This window comes from Notolepis coatsorum (genome assembly GCF_963971535.1).
Source record: "Notolepis coatsorum genome assembly, chromosome: 9".
NCBI classification, from domain to species: Eukaryota; Metazoa; Chordata; class Actinopteri; order Aulopiformes; family Paralepididae; genus Notolepis; species Notolepis coatsorum.
Window position 1 is genome coordinate 47,799,579 of NC_140173.1, and position 16,726 is coordinate 47,816,304.

A 16,726-nucleotide genomic window follows, 5' to 3' on the forward strand; every position below is an offset into this window, starting at 1 on the left:
GATTCCCGCTTGGGGACCAGGTTTCCATGATGCCAGTTACCCAGGTGGGGTATCTCCCAGGCCTTTCTGTGTGGAGTTTGCATGTTCTCCCCGTGCTCGCAAGGGTTTCCCCCCCGATAAGATAAACCCAATGGAAAAACATGCACAACAATAGATCGCTAACCCTGTGGCGTCCTTGACGAAGACGGACAGGAGCACTTGGATTGGTCCCCTGGCGCGGCTCACGTTGACGCCTGTCTGCTCCCGGCTGCCCTTGGGGGGGAAGGACGATGGGATGGGTTAATCGCAGATACGAATTGCATGCATGCATCGCATGTGTGCCGATTGATGACCTCAGAGCAGGTCCTAAATTATTATTATTATTATAGCAAATGTATACCCGCAGGTGTGTTTTGGAGTTTTTTCCTGAGGGGTTATAGGAACAACCACCGCATGTTGAACCAAGAGGGTGGTTGATTCCCTGGTGTGTTGGAGCGGAGTCAACTCCCGGGTTACCCGGTTGAGTGTGCCCCTGCACGTTCAGGACGTCTGCCAATCGTGTCAGCCTTCTCTGCCTCTGCCCCTCTGGGATTTTTTGGTGGAGGCTTTGACATGGTGCTCAAACAATGCCAGCATACGCCCCTTCCGCCGGGGTGCTGTTTTCAGTTGACCCCTTTGGCACCTGTCTCGTCCGCAGTGCTCCAGGCTCGGGTCAAGTGCCTGCTGCCTGGATTGAGGGATCGGCCTCTTCTGGAGGTCGTCTCCCCGGTGCGCTGCCTGCTCCCGCTGTAGTGTAGCCTCTTGAGTACTTCGAGTTAGAGCCATGCTGACTGCCTGAGTATGCCAGAGTCAGTGTGCCAGGCGGCGTGCTAGTGGGGGGAAGGGCCTGCTCTTGGATGGGCCCTGTCCGAATACGCTGGCAATGTGGGGGGCGGTGTCACTAGTGATCGCCTGGTGAGGTCTTGATGCTGTGGCGTCATTGGCCTCTCCGGGCCCCCTTTTTTCCGGGGGGATCCAGTCCCTTCTGGGTCTAAGTCTTCCTTCGCGCTCCGCTGCTACGGCCTTGCCACAGGGTTGAGTTTGCTCTTGACCCCGTGATTTTTGGGGGCGGTAACGAGGTTTGTTCCTTCCGTTCGTTCCCTGGTGGCATGCGGGTTGTGCGTGTGCGTAGTCGTGGGGTCAAGCCACGGTCTGCTCACCCTGTGCGTTGAGTTGCTCGAGTTCCTCTTCGCACGGTCGGATCCGTCTCCCTCCCATCCTCCAATAGGGAGGGTATCCCTCCATTAAGGAGGGTCTGGGGGCTCGGTCCTCCCCGGTTCTGATGGTTGTGGGGGGCCTCAGTGGGGTACATTTGTCGAGCTTCAGCTCCCGCTCAGCTCCCGTTGTGCAGTTGACGCTGAGCGGAGCTAATACAATATACAACAATAGGTTATGAATCTAACCGGAGTTCTATGAGTATTAGTGACGCTCAGCGTCTGGACGCCACTGCGGCCCTTGATCTTACCTTGTGGTGAAATGATTGAGAAGGAGATGAGTGTGTGGCCAGACGGATGTTGCACGTCACTGGAGTGAGATATGTGCAGTTGAGCGTCACTAATACTCATAGAACTACGGTTATATTCATAACCTATCGGTAAGAATGTTCGACAGATTGAGCTGTTAGTGTGGCCACGACCGCGCTTATGTAGAGGAGCGGATGTGGGTGTGGCCAGGCGGATGGGTGTGTACATGTGGAGAAAAATGATTCATTATTAGATTGGATAAAGGGATAGTTCCACTAAGAGCAGAGCGTAAGCTATACGATAATATAACCTTAGTTTCATACCTGGTTCCATGTTGTGTTAGTACAGAGTGCACAATGACTACTTTCACTTTTGGTACTTTAAGTATATTTAGATTATTATACTTAATAAAGACCATTCAAGCAGCACGTTTTTCCTCATGTTTTTGAAAATATACTATAGTGATGAAAGCTGCATGCTACTAGTGTGGACTGAATGGGCGGCAGCAAAGCGTTATGGAAATGCCAGTATTCTGATTGCTGTCTGTGGTTCTATATGGGTTGTGGCAATAAATTTGACAAATAATAGCTCGCAGCAACGTATTGAAAAAAGAACTATAAACTATAAATTAGTTCATTTTTGAAACCATGAACTTTAGTTAAACATTTTGAATTATGAACGATGAACTGAACTAGTTCATTTAAAAATGTGTGAACTGTGAACTGAACTAGTTCATGTAGAAAGTGAACTTTCCCAACACTGTCGGTATGATACCATAATGATACCAATGGGTCCACTCCCCTTAGTGTCTTTAGTGAGAATGAAGGCTGAGAGGGAGACAGAACAGGAGAGAAAGTTCTGGCGGGTTTGGATCCTATAGGGCCAGGGATTCAACCTACTTGTGGTTCCAGAGTCTACACCACCTCTAGCCCTTTCACTACCACACTACCAAAGGGTTAACCCTTTCACTGTGACAATACAGAAGGTTAACCCTTTCACCGCCACACGACAAAGGGTTAACACTTTCACAACCACACTACAGAAGGTTAACCCTTTCACTAACCACACTACCAAAGGGTTAACCTTTTCACTGCAACAATACAGAAGGTTAACCCTTTCACCACCACACGACAAAGGGTTCACCCTTTCACAACCACAATACAGAAGGTTAACCCTTTCACAACCACACTACAGACGGTTAACCCGTTCACTACCAATACAGATGGTTAACCCTTTCACTGCGACAATACAGAAGGTTAACCCTTTCACTGCCACACGACAAAGGGTTAACCCTTTCACAACCACACTACAGAAGGTTAACCCTTTCACTACCACACTACAGACGGTTAACCATTTCACAGCGACAATACAGGTTAACCCTTTCACTGCCACACGACAAAGGGTTAACACTTTCACAACCACACTACAGAAGGTTAACCCTTTCACTACCACACTACAGACAGTTAACCATTTCACTACCACACTACAGACGGTTAACCCTTTCACTACCCCACTACAGACGGTTGTGGTAGTGAAAGGGTTAACCTTCTGTAGTGTGGTTGTGAAAGGGTTAACCTTCTGTAGTGTGGTAGTGAAAGGTTAACCTTCTTTTTTTTTATCTACTTTTTCTCCCCATTTTCTATTTTTCTCCCATCCCAATTTCGTATTATCCAATTCATCCCTCCCCTGTCTCGAATGTCGCTAGACCATGCCTCCCACTGGTCGGCTGCAATGTGGACGAAGCCTTGCATCACGTGTCCCCTCATCGGTACACGAGGAGGCATCCGTCGCATCTTTTCACCTGTACAGCGCGATCTCTCAGTGGCGAGGAGTAACGCGTGGGAGGCTCACGCTGCCCCCGATACTTCCTGATTCTGCTGTACAGGCGCACCAACCGACCTGTAGGAGTCGCTGTCCACAACGTCCGATCCCCCCCCACCGGCTTTCCCACCCCCTAATACTGCCAATTGTATTAGTATGAACGACCAGCCAAGCCGGAAGCAACGCCGAGAGCTGGGCTCGAACCCAGCGCCTCCTGCGTTAGTGGCGAGCGCCTTGCCCACTGCACCACTTAGCCGCTAAAGGTTAACCTTCTGTAGTGTGGTAGTGAAAGGTTAACCTTCTGCAGTGTGGTAGTGAAAGGGTTAACCTTCTGTAGTGTGGTAGTGAAAGGGTTAACCTTCTAAGGCTCTGTATATATACCAAGGCTTTCTCTGGGCTGTGTGTGTGTACATCCTGATACCCCAGTAGTATTCAAGTATCGCAGTAGACGCGCTGTTGTTCGGAATGACTAAAAAGCTGGTGTCAAAGGTTAACATCCAGCACCGGGACATGTCGAGACACCAAACGCGGCTCAAAATATTGAGCTGTATAGCGAGCCCTTCCCATTCCCTTATTAGATCAAACCCAGGGGCTGAAGTGCCAAGGACGTCCTTGGAGACAGAGGGCAAAGCGGCAGTTTATGGTAAAAGTCATCATAATATCATGAGAGGCTGCACCTCCTCTACCGCGGGGGTTCGCGCCGCGGTGTTGTTGTTGTACGTGGAACGTGATCCGTCTGTAATTGTCCATTACCACCACAGAGGTTGTTTTTGCTCAATCCGCCTCGGTTAAAAGTCCCTCGGTGCCGGATTTTGTGACTCCTCACAGAACAACAATATTTTGGTTAAACCGGTTACAGAGGCCTCTTCTCCACACAGTCCATTAGCAGCACTAATGTGAGAAGGGCACCGCTCCATCCCCAAACGGACGGCCGTAACGCCGGGGTTTCTGAAATCCGCGCGGACCGGAGGAACGGTAATGTAGCACGTAGCATATTATAAGTAATCTGGTTACAAAAATGGTAACTGTAATGGTATTAAACGTTCATTATGTAAATGACGTGTAGACTAGTGAGATTTTCTTTTAACAAAGTTTGTCAGAGGGAAGTGATAGTTGTGATTGGAGGATCAAGGAAAGAGGGCAGGGTTTGAGATCCATTGTCAGAAGAGGCAAGACAGGTGTGGGATAGTTGGTAATAATCCCCCCCCTTTGCTTCGCCAGATTTCTATTGCTTCCTGCTGGTATTTGTTCCTTTCAGATATGGTTAAGTTTCAAACAATGTTAATTATGTTTAGGGCAAGAAATAATACACTGCCAGCAAAACTACAAAATCTTTTTCATTTAGAAAGTGAGTTTAGTAGGAGAACATACAATTTTAAAACATCAGTTTGCACGTACCACACTTAAACAGATGTGTCCTTCAGTTATTGGTGTAAAGTTGTGGAATTCTCTCCATAGCGAGCTTAAGGGATGTAATAGTGTTTGTCAATTCAAAAAGAATTATAAAAAATATATATTTAGTCAGTATGAAAGTCAAATGTGATCTGAATAGTGAGATATTTTCTTTTTTTCTTTCTTTTATTCTTTATTATTATTATTATTATTTTTTTATCCACTTTTTCTCCCATTTTCTATATTTTCTCCCATCCCAATTTCGTATCATCCAATTCAACCCTCCCCTGTCACGAACGCTGTTTCTTGCCTCCCACAAGCCGGCTGCAATGTGGACTAAGTCATACATAGCACAAGTCCCCTCCGGTACTTGAGGTAACAGCAGTCGCATCTTTTCACCTGCGAAGCTCGATCTCTCAGTGGCGAGGAGTAACGCGTGGGAGGCTCACACTGCCCCCGACACTTCCTGATTCTACTGCGCAGGCACACCAACCGACCTGTAGGAGTCGCTGTCCACAACGCCCGATCCCCACCCATCTAATACGGCCAATGTGTATTAGTACGGACGGCCAGCTAAACTGAAAGCAATGTGGAGCGCTGGGCTCGAACAGGCAAGCCCAGCGTCTCCGTCATTCGTGGCGAGCGCCTTGCCCACTACGCCACGTAGCCGCCCCTATTATTATTATTATTATTATTGTTATTACATTTTTTCTTGTTTAAACTGTGGATTGTTTGTTTCTTGTATATGGTATAAATTATTATTTTGTGTAAATTAGGTTGTACGCCGACCATCAAGTAAATACTAGTTTAGGAATAAGGGGCAGGTAACTATAAGATTTATTCTTCTTCCTGCTCTTTTTGTCCATGGTATGATATTTATGATTGTGTATGAAGAAACTCTGATTGTATTGATTCCATGTGGCAAATAAAACTCTGAATCTGATATGATCACCTCTTTGTCCATGTATGTAATGACATGTTTCACTCTTTTATAATGGTCTGAAATGGCTGATGATAGATCTTCCTGATCAACTTAAGTGTTTCTAGCCAATACAAATCTAGAAATGGGCCCAGTGGATAGTGAACTGGGACGAGGGAGCTTACCTACTATCCTACACCTATGCTGTTCTAAAAAAGGCAACAACTTACTGATGATTGGAGGATCAAGAAAAGAGGGCAGGGTTTGAGATGGGTCAATTCCACACATCTTGAAATAATAGTATAACTGGTGATAAATGGCGATAACACTATTCAAATGAATGTCTGTATACATTGGAATCATTTGTTGATTTGTATGGATTTTGGAGGCAAAGTCGCCCCCAAAACATTACGGTTATGAAATGAATCTCATTACTTTGCTGAATTTGAGAAATCCAGTCCATTACATTACTGAATACAATTGCAAGCAGGTAATCAGTAATTTGTAATGGATTACATTTTTAAATCCACCTCTCTAACCTTGAAGATTGCTTTCCTTATTTAACCCCATCACCCGTCTGCTACTGGAGCTCTGGTGTGACTGTTACTGCTACTTGAGCTCAATCAATCCTCCTTGTTGTTGGTTGTCAGTGGGTTAATTGTTTAATTAGAATTTTGGAAAGACATGCTTTTGTGCATTACATACAGACTGCTTAATAGTCTTTTTTCCTACAATAGCATACTGTACTGTAATATGGGCATGGGAATAGTGTAATTCACCAACGTACAGGATCAGATTTAAAGGGGAATGCTACTCATTTTAAGAATCCACACGTTATTCCTGTGCCAGTTCAGTACATATTTGTGAACATGCACCTCTCTCCCCTGAAGATATACATCAGAGAGAAGCCTCCATCCTGTGATGCTCCCATTCCTTGTCTGTAGAGGAACCCCAGATTTTACATCCAGAGAGAGAGAGAGAGAGAGAGAGAGAGAGACAGAGAGACAGAGAGAGAGACAGATAGATAAGAAAAGGACATCCAGCAGAATACAACCACCATAAAGACTGCCAATCACACAAATATTCCTGCACTATCCACACCATGCTGTTCTTTGTTTGATTGTTTTGTTTTGTTGGTTTTAACACTGGCTTTGTAAATGTATGTTTCCCATGTCAATAAAGCCCCTTCGAATTGAATTGACAGTGAGCGAGAGAGCGGCAGAGAGAGAGAGAGACAGAGAGAGAGAAAGCAACAGTGGACAATCACACATGTTGGACAATCACACATGTTGATTTTTATCCTTAAGTCATTGCTAGGTAAGCTGCCCTTATATATCTCCAGCCTTCTGTCCTTTTATACTTGCTTTTTTAATACCAGACGAGCAGCAAATGGGATGCTGTTAAATGTTCCTTTGATGCAGTCAGAGCTTGGTAAAGCTGCATTCTCCCACTATGCTCCCTTTTTATGGAATACGTTGCAAGTAAAACTTTGTCTACACTACAGGCACTTCCTACTGTGAATGCTTTTAAAGGTATGCTACGATTGGCCCTTTATGAAACATGTAACTGTTTTACCTGATGCTATTGTTGATGTGATTATGCTCCTTGCCACTGCACAAATGACCCTCTGTATTTATATTTGAATTGTATGTTTTTTGTTTAATGCCCTGTTTTATGTTGAAACTTGTTGTGTGCCGTGTTGGTCAGGACTCCCTGGAAGAAGATATCTTGTATCTCAATGGGACATTCCTGGATAAATAAAGGATAAAAAAAAAAAAAAAACAGAGAGACAGAGAGATATACACACACACAGATAGAAAGAGAGAGACAGAGAAAGAGAGAGAGAGAGAGAGAGACAGACAGACAGACAGACAGACAGACAGGGATAAACTTGTGCTGTAAACTAGGGCGCTTGCTAAGGGAAGGGTGGGTCTAATGAGGGTGAGTCCTAAACGACCTGCCACAGACGAGAATGGGTGTGAAAACAGTGCAGGTTTCTTAATGGATTGCTTTTATCAGGTGTGTGCAGACAGACACTCTCATTGACCCTCGTTTTAAAGGTGCTCAGACGGACGGTTGTTCTGCTGGGAAATCAATCAGTGGCAGCAGAAGAGAAAACCTCCGTCCTCTCCAGAGATTCAATTGGTTTAATCTCATATACTGCAAATGGACACGTTGTTTGCAATGCTTGCGTGTAATATATTCTTAATGTAATACTGTAAATCTATCCACATCTATCTGTACATACCTTCATATAATACATATCTGTAGATACTATATCTATATCTGTACATATCAACTCAAGGGACACCAACAAGCTCAACAAGCTGGTGAGGAAGGCTAGCTCCGTCGTGGGAGTCGAGCTACCTAGACTAGAGGTGGTGGCAGAGAGGGGGATGAGAAGGAAGCTGGCTGCCATCCTGGAGAACCCCTCCCACCCCCGCTACGACGAGCTAGTCAAGATGAGAAGCACGTTCAGCCACAGACTCATACCCCCCCGGCACTCAAGTAACCGCCTCGGACAGTCCTTGTGGGGCGGCTTTGGCTCAGGGGTAGAGCGGGTCGTCCAATGATGGAAGGGTTGGTGGTTCGAATCGCGCTCAAGCCCATGTCCATCCCATCGCCGTTGTGTCCTTGGGCAAGACACTTAACCTACTTGCCTCGTATGAATGTGTATGCATGTGAATGAATGTTGGTGGTGGTTGGAGGGGCCGTAGGCGATGATTATTCGTCATGCTTCTGTGAGTCTGCCTCAGGGCAGCTCTGGCTGCAATTGTAGCTTACCACCACCGGTATGACTGTGTATGAACGAATAATGGACTCTGTGAAGCGCTCTGGGTGTCATGAAGAGCGCTATATAAATCCAAGCCATTATTATTATTATTATTCATACCAGCGGCCATCAGGCTCCACAACAGTGGGCAGGGACTGCTGCCAGACATCGACCTAGAACTAATAGGAACCCAAGGAGGACAATAACACTACCTGCACCTTATGTGGATACTGTGATACTGTGAATAATGTATATTTCAGTTAGTTAGATAGTAAATTATAACACTGCCTTATGCATACTGCACCTTATGTGACACTGTGAATACTGTGAATATATATTTCAGTTAGTAAGTTATATTGACCTATTTGACTGCTTGTGTTGTTTTTACTACCTGTACCCCCCCCCCCTTCCCCCATGCTGCTATGATGCCTGAATTTCCCCAAGGGGATCAATAAAGGAATATATTATCTTATCTTATATCCCTTACCTGCTCTTACTAGTTACGCTGCTGGCCAGTATGACTTAGTGTCATAATACTAGGGGTGGGACGATACATCGATCCAGATCGATACATCGATGTAATTATCAACGATCGAATCGGATCGATGCAATGTAATAAGATCGATTCATATCGATACTCTTATTTTGAAAATCCTGTGGCGAGTCTCATATCCGCCCAAGAACAACAGCAGTAGCTCCGTGTGTGTAGACGTTACAGCATAGCATTCTCCCTTTCTGTGTGTGTGCGCGCGTCTTTGGAAAGACCAGATGAGGTCAGAGGAGTTTGATGTTTAAATGTTATTTAAACATAAACAATATAATACATAATAAATGTAGGCCTATACATGATCATGCAACATCAACAAATTGTTGTAGGAACAGTTTGGGAGAGGAAGGTAGGGAGGGGTTTTAGGTTGAGTTTTGAGTTCCAAAAAATGGAGCTTAAAGTTTAAAGCTCAATATATCAAAACGTGGCACTTTACAGTGAACAGGAGGTCTATTTGTATTAAAAACAATAGATTGATTTTCCTTTAAATGTCTGGAAGAGCTCAAAAATACAAATGTCAAATGATATTTTCGTAACTTTTTTTTAGTTGATCTAAATGTTACCGATTGTGTTAAATGGGCATATATCATCTCATATCGATTGCAGGCACCTGAATCTAATCTAATCGTATTGTATCGTGAGAGACTTTGTGATATCGGCAAATATCGTATCGTTGTCCAAAGAATCGATATCGTATCGTATCATGATGAAACTGGTGATTCCCACCCCTACATAATACCATAGTGTCTTTATACCTTTATCACTGTACATATTAATACTACAACTCTGTACATACATCTGATTAGCACTACACTCAATAGTACTCATTTCTATATTTTATACCCAGTTTAATCACCTGTACATTGTATATTACTATTGCACTTTACTGTTACATTTGCAATCGAATCGAATCGAATATGATTGATATGTTATAACGTGAGAATGTTCCCAGACAGAATAATGGGTGTTCTTCTGAGAATGAGTGGAGTTTTGTATCAAAACGATATTCAAAACAAAAAAAGGACCCTTACCATATACTCTCTCATAAAACGATTTATGAGATGAAACGAAAACTCATTATGGAAAAACATTAACGTTTTTATTACCTTTGCCTGCAGAGTGTCTTTTTTCCCCTCTAAAAGGGAGAGTGGACAGTATTTTTTTGTTTTTATTGAGACAGCTGGAAACTCAGAGGGAGACAGAGGGGAGACCCAGGACAGAAGGCTCTGCTGGGATTCAACCCTAGGAGGATGCAACCCTGGGCCAGCCGGGGTACTTGTGGTTGCAGAGGCTGGGGTTTTGTAAGCCCAACATCTCTGGGCACCAACATTTTTGGGGGATGGAATTAATCTACATTATTATTATCATCATCATCATCATCATCATCATCATCATCATCATTATTATTATTATTATTATTATTATTATTATTATTATTATTATTATTATTATTATGGGATGAATTTCAGGTAACATTTATTTTCTGAAAATGGACATTGTTGTAACATACCACACACAAAATTGTAAAGCACTTTTTTATCGCAAAACATTAGCATAGCAACGAAACCCTTCAAGTGTCCCAGTATAGCTCAGCGTTTGATTGATTGGTTGGTTGATTGGTTGGTTGGTTGATTGATTGACATCCTTTAGTTAGCGCATGGCTGTGCATTGGCAGGGTTAGGGTTCGGTTCCCAACAGGGTTGTGTTATGTCACCTACATGGTCCATCTCTTGGAGAATAGTTCATGAAACAGAAGCCCAGCAGCATGAGGACTGCAGTTCTCCAGGAGAGCTTGCGTAGCATCTGCAGGCGGCTGACTCCCTTCATCCGCAGGGACGAAATCGCCAACACCACGGACGTGCCGAGGGCGAACACGATCCTGGGAAAGAAACAACAGCATTTCATTGACCCTTTCACCACCACACTACCAAAGGGTTACCCCCCTTTCACTGCGACAATACATACGGTTAACCCTTTCGCTACCACGCTACATACGGTTATATTATCGTACTTGGCCATCGCGTCCCGCTCTTAAGCCTATCGAGATATACCTCATCTCATATACCTATTGTACTCCATCAACGAAAACTAAAATACGCCCATCACCTGCCGGGCCCCGCCCCTAGGCGTGCTCTATAAGATACTCGGCATGGTCACCAAACACCCTTCCTCTATTTTTGTTTCCATCATAAATCGGTCGCAAGGCGCCTTATGTAACTAGTTGTTATGAAAAGATTAGAGAAATTGCGTAATGTTGAATGCTTACCGGAGGTTTGCTTACCCCTGGAATCTTCGGGCATGTTTCAGCGACACGTCGGGCCTATTCTGATGTTTCCTCGTCTGGTGGCAGCAGGACAAGGAGCAGCGTGCAAGGTTTGGCTATCGAGCCGGCTTGTACACAGGTAGGCCCTGTGTCATCAGGCATTGATGTTGGTGTTAGTAATGCTGTGGAGTGTGTTTCGGCGCCAGGGGCGAGGTGGCTTGGTGATCGTTCCACTGCAGTGGACGATTTCCTGGCTGTCCTGGAGCATGCTGCTTACACTAATGCTACTAATGCTACTGCTAATGCTAATGTTGATGCTGAAATGGGTCGTTGTTCTAATATTCCCCGCCGCGGGACGTTGCCGCTTTTCCCTCCTCTTGCCCGGTTCATTGATGAAGGTCAGTCGGTTGCTAATGTGGGGGGTTTCGCTGAGTCTTATTTACCTTTTTTACGGGTAAAAGGGCTAACAACAGGGTGCAGGCCGGGTGTACCATGGCTACGTAGCCAGGTAGCTTTGATCCTGTGTCCCGGCGGGGATGAACGATTTCCCCCCTGGCCGATGCTTGAGAGCGAATCGCCTCGGAGGGTGGCAGTATGGACGGATGAGTGGTATACTGCTGCAGGATGGTTTGTAGCGGCGGCCAGTGTTATGGCTCAGCTGGCTATTTTCCTATCCACATTGGCGTCGGGTAGTGGGGCTATGGGTCCAGCCGACATTGTAAACATGTTGCATGTTTGTGGTGTTATAGAGATCTTGACTCAGTCGCAAGCTATAACTGCGGGGAGGATTAGGATGCTATCAACGTTTGTTGTTAGGCATGTCTGGTTGGAGCAATCTCCTCTTGGGGAAGAGGATAGGTTTTCTCTCCTCACGACTCCTTTTTCCACAGAAGGACTTTTTGGTCGTTCTGTGGAGGCGCAGGCGGTTGTTGATCTGGGTCCTACACCGCCTCACGCTGTGCAGCCAGAGGTTGGAGCACGGCCTCGTCAACGACTGTGGCGAGGCCCTCGACAGGCGGCCATGTTTCCCCCGCCAGTGGTACCCTGGGCGGAGAGTCAACAGGCTCCACAAGGCCGACAGCCTTGGCGGCCGAGGGATCGGCCATTTTGGATGTATTCGGCTTGGATAATACAAGCCGTCGTCATTTTGCCGTGAGCAGCCCGCTCCCCGTTCAATCCTCTCTCCGTTACCCACGGAAGCGGGGCTCTGATCGCTTTCCTTTGGCTGCGGGCCGCGAACCTTCTTTGAAGCGCATGCTGCCCCACTTTTCACTTCTCATGGGGACAGGGGCTGACACCCAGTTGATGGCTGAGCCTGGGTCTGTCCGTGAGAATGTTTTGCTGTCGCGTGGCTCCTGCACCACACGTTGTGTGATGGGTGAGCCTGGTGTTACGGCTGCCACTAGCTACAGTGGTCAGCAGGGGGACTCGAGGCCTCTTCTGTTGAATGCACAGCAAGGGTTACCCCGGCCTCGCCTTCGCCAGGCGGGGTGTCACACTGCCGTGAGAGCGGCAGTGGTCTGCAAAGAAGAGGCGAGCGTGATTTGGGTGATAGCAATATCACTGCAGGGCTTCAGCGTGTAGGAGCCCATGGGGTCCTCATGCCTTGCGTGTCTAGCTGTAGAACAACTCCTCAGCATGCGCTAGAGGGGGGTTCAGGGGTGTCAACCAGTTTGATGACAGCTTCTCCCGTATCAAACCGGCCCTATCTGTCGGGGTCCCCCCTTGGGTGCGTCGCACAGCGGGAGGGACCGGGCCAACTATCTAATGTTCCTTGCGGCCCAGCGTCAGTTGACCGCGGGTGCGCTGTGGGATTATTTTCACATATGGCGACAAGAATGCCGTTTGGCGGGGTGGATAGAGAGAACGTTGAAGGAGGGGCTTGTGTTGCAGTTCGCGCAACCCCACCCTCCGTTCTCAGGTTTGGTGCCGACCCTATTGTCAGGGTCAGAAGCAGTGACAGCCCTGGCCGACGAGATCCAATCTCTGTTGGCGAAGCAGGCCGTAGTCGTGGTCCCGAGAGAGGACGCGATGTCAGGCGTCTACTCCCGTTATTTTCTGGTGCCCAAGAAAAAGGGGGGGGGTCAGACCTATACTGGATCTGTCCGCGTTCAATCGGTTGATTGTAGCGAGACCGTTCAGGATGTTGACCATCAAACTCCTTCTGCTTGCTGTCAGAAGGGGAGACTGGTTCACCTCCATAGACCTGAAGGATGCGTATTTTCACATCCCGATTTTCCCTCCTCACAGGAAGTTCCTGCGGTTCCTGTTTCAGGGCGTAGCGTACGAGTACCAGATGTTGCCGTTCGGCTATTCTCTGGCTCCCCGCACATTCACCAAGTGCGTAGCGACTGCGCTGGAGCCTCTACGTCGTCGGGGAATACGGGTTCTATTCTATCTCGACGACATTCTACTCCTCAGTCGTTCGGAGGAGGTTGCCAGGTCTCATACCAGGCTGGTGGTGGAATTCCTCACCAGGCTGGGTTTTGCTGTGAACTGGAAGAAGAGTACGCCTCTTCCCAGTCAACAGGTGGAGTACTTGGGCTTGACGTTGAGGTCAAGGCCCATGATTGTAACCCTCTCGGAGCAGCGGCGGGTGTCTATCCTTCACGCGCTCGGTGGTTTCCATCTGGGAGGGACGGTCACGGCGCTGCAAGTGATGCGCCTGCTCGGTATGATGGCATCTGCTCACACGGTGGTTCCTCTTGGCCTCCTCTTCATGAGGAGGATACAGAGGTGGTTTTTCTCTATGGGAATAGATCCGGTGAGGGACAAATGGAAACGGTTGACGGTTCCTTTGTCGATATGGGGAGATCTCGCCCATTGGAGGAGGCTGGGTATCCTCACCATTGGGGTCCCCATGGGCAGCAGGCGCTCACACGTCACGGTCTTCACCGACACCTCTCTCACGGGTTGGGGAGGGACGTGTCGGACCAACGTAGTGGGGGGCAGCTGGACGAAGGTCCGTGCTGGCCCGTCTACCCCGCACATCAATGTGTTGGAATTGAAGGCGGTCCTCCTGGTCCTCAAACGGTTCGCCCACCTGGTGGTAGGCGAGCACGTCATGATCAGAACGGACAGTATGACGGCAGCGGCGTATATCAACAGGCAGGGTGGGACTCGTTCCATCCGCCTGCACCGGGCGGCGGTCGAACTTTGGCTGTGGGCATCTCGCAGGCTGCGCAGTCTGAGGGCACTCCATATCCCTGGTGCAGAGAATGTGGGCGCGGATATGATGTCTCGGGCGGTCCTCGTTACGACGAGTGGGAACTCCGCCCCGACATAGTCAGGCAGATCTGGGATCGCTTCGGGGAGGCCTCGGTAGATCTGTTTGCGAGCCGACGCTCTCACAAGTGCCCCTTGTGGTTCTCGGTCAGTCGAGCAGATCATCCCCCCTTGGGGGTGGACGCCTTCTCGATCTTTCCATGGCCGCCCGGTCTTCTGTACGCCTTTCCTCCTGTACAGCTGTTGGGTCAGCTGTTGGAGTGGATACGGAGGGAGCGCAGGACGGTGATCCTGGTCGAGCTGGACCGGGGCACGGCAGTGTGGTTCCCGGTCTTGATCCAGCTACTGGTCGCTCCGCCTTGGGTTATTCCTTGGTCGGCGACGGCCCTCTCTCAGCAACATGGGTCGCTGTTCCAGTACCCGGTGTTGAGCCAACGCCTGTTGGTGTGGCTGGTGGGAGGGTAAGTCTGTTGATGATGGACCCTTCTGTGGTTAATACCATCTGGAATGCGCATGCTCCCTCCACTGTCACGCTTTACGCGAGAGTGGTGTAAGGCGGGGGGCCGGGACCCAGTCTCCTGCCCCCTGGATGCTGTCCTTGGTTATCTCCAGTCTCTCCTTGGTAGACTGTCGGCTTCGACGGTGAGGGTATATGCAGCAGCTATATCCTCCTATCATGAGGGGTTTGAGGGGGATGTCTTGTTCAGCCACCCTCTTGTGAAGCGTTTCCTGCTTGGCGCTCGACGCGTTAAGCCGGTGCAACGCTCTTTGGCTCCGAGTTGGGATCTTCAATTGGTCCTCGGTCGGTTGTCCTTGGCCCCGTTTGAGCCGCTTGAGCAAGCGCCGTTGGGACAGCTGTCTTTCAAGACCGCGTTCTTGCTGGCTGTCACCTTTGCTAAACGCGTGGGTGAGCTCTGTGCTCTTTCGGTACATCCAGAGTGCCTGTCTTTTCGTTCCGATTGCGGTGCCACTCTGCGGCCTAATCCTGCTTTCGTGCCTAAAAATATCCGGAGTTCCTTCCGCTCCAGGGATATTGTGGTTCAGGCGTTTCATCCGCCTCCTCACGTTAGTGAGTTAGATGCGGGCCTTCACCTGTCATGTCCGGTCCGTGCTTTGGGAATTTACCTCAGCCGTACTCAGGACCTCAGGGTTACCGATCAGCTTTTTGTCTGTCACGGTGGTTCTCGTGCCGGTAAGGCACTATCGAAACAGCGCCTGTCCCATTGGTTGTGCGAGGGCATTGCCCTCTGCTACACGTTGGCCGGGCTGGATCCCCCTGGGGGCGTCAGGGCGCACTCCACTCGTGGGGTGGCTGCCTCTGCCGCTCTGCTGGGTGGGGCCTCGGTGGAGGACATCTGTGCTGCAGCTTCATGGTCCTCCCCGGGCCCCTTTGTAAGGTTTTACCTCATGGACATGACCGGGGGTTCTGTCTCCCAGGCGGTTCTGGGGTCTGTGGCCTTTCCTGCTTCCCGTCCTTGGGTAGGGTAGCAGGAGTGTGTGGGTATGGGCCACAGTGTGTTGGGTCACACGTGGTTCCGCCTGTGCTGTGTGTTCAAGGGGTTCTAGTTCCCTCTTTCTCGCACTCGGGTGGAGTTGACTGCGCCCCCCCTTCATTAGGAAGGATGGGGTGACGGGACTCCCCAACCCCTTGATGTGGGCTTACGGGTCCTCAGGGGGTACATCTGTCGGGCCTCGCGTCCGCTCTACCCCATATCTCGATAGGCTTAAGAGAGGGACGCGATGGCCAAGTACGATAATATAATGACAGGTTATGTATATAACCTAGTTATATGAGTACTGGCTAAGCGTCCCTCTCTTAAGCGGCCCTGAGTTCCCTTGGGAAATCTTTTCCTGGAAACGGGTTTTTTCTTAGAGGAAGAGTGTTTGGTGACCATGCCGAGTATCTTATAGAGCACGCCTAGGGGCGGGGCCCGGCAGGTGATGGGCGTATTTTTGTTTTCGTTGATGGAGTACAATAGGTACATGAGATGAGGTATATCTCGATAGGCTTAAGAGCGGGACGCTTAGCCAGTACTCATATAACTGTCGTTAACCCTTTCACTACCACACTACAGAAGGCTAATAACCCTTTTACTACCACACTACAGACGGTTAAACCGTCTGTAGTGTGGTAGTGAAAGGTTAACCTTCTGTAGTGTGGTAGTGAAAAGGGTTAAAGACAGTTGTGTGAATATGAATTACCACCAAGTAAGTGGCTCATGGGGCTCAAAAAGGTTCAACGGTTCAGTAAGACCGCCTTGCAAGGCAATGTAATGCAAGGCAAGGCAAGGCAAGGCAAGGCAAG

General features: G+C 48.3%; 1 protein-coding gene across 1 annotated transcript in view; it reads right to left on the reverse strand.

Annotated features, from left to right (window-relative positions):
* Positions 1 to 16,726, reverse strand: part of LOC311234614 (heparan-alpha-glucosaminide N-acetyltransferase) — a gene marked incomplete at both ends in the record, with an annotated part of 120,112 nt that overhangs the window by 49,464 nt on the left and 53,922 nt on the right. Inside the window, one exon of the mRNA XM_084321861.1 lies at positions 10,652 to 10,812. Coding sequence (XP_084177987.1) covers positions 10,652 to 10,812 — 161 coding nt within the window. The remainder of the gene's footprint in view (positions 1 to 10,651; positions 10,813 to 16,726) is intronic.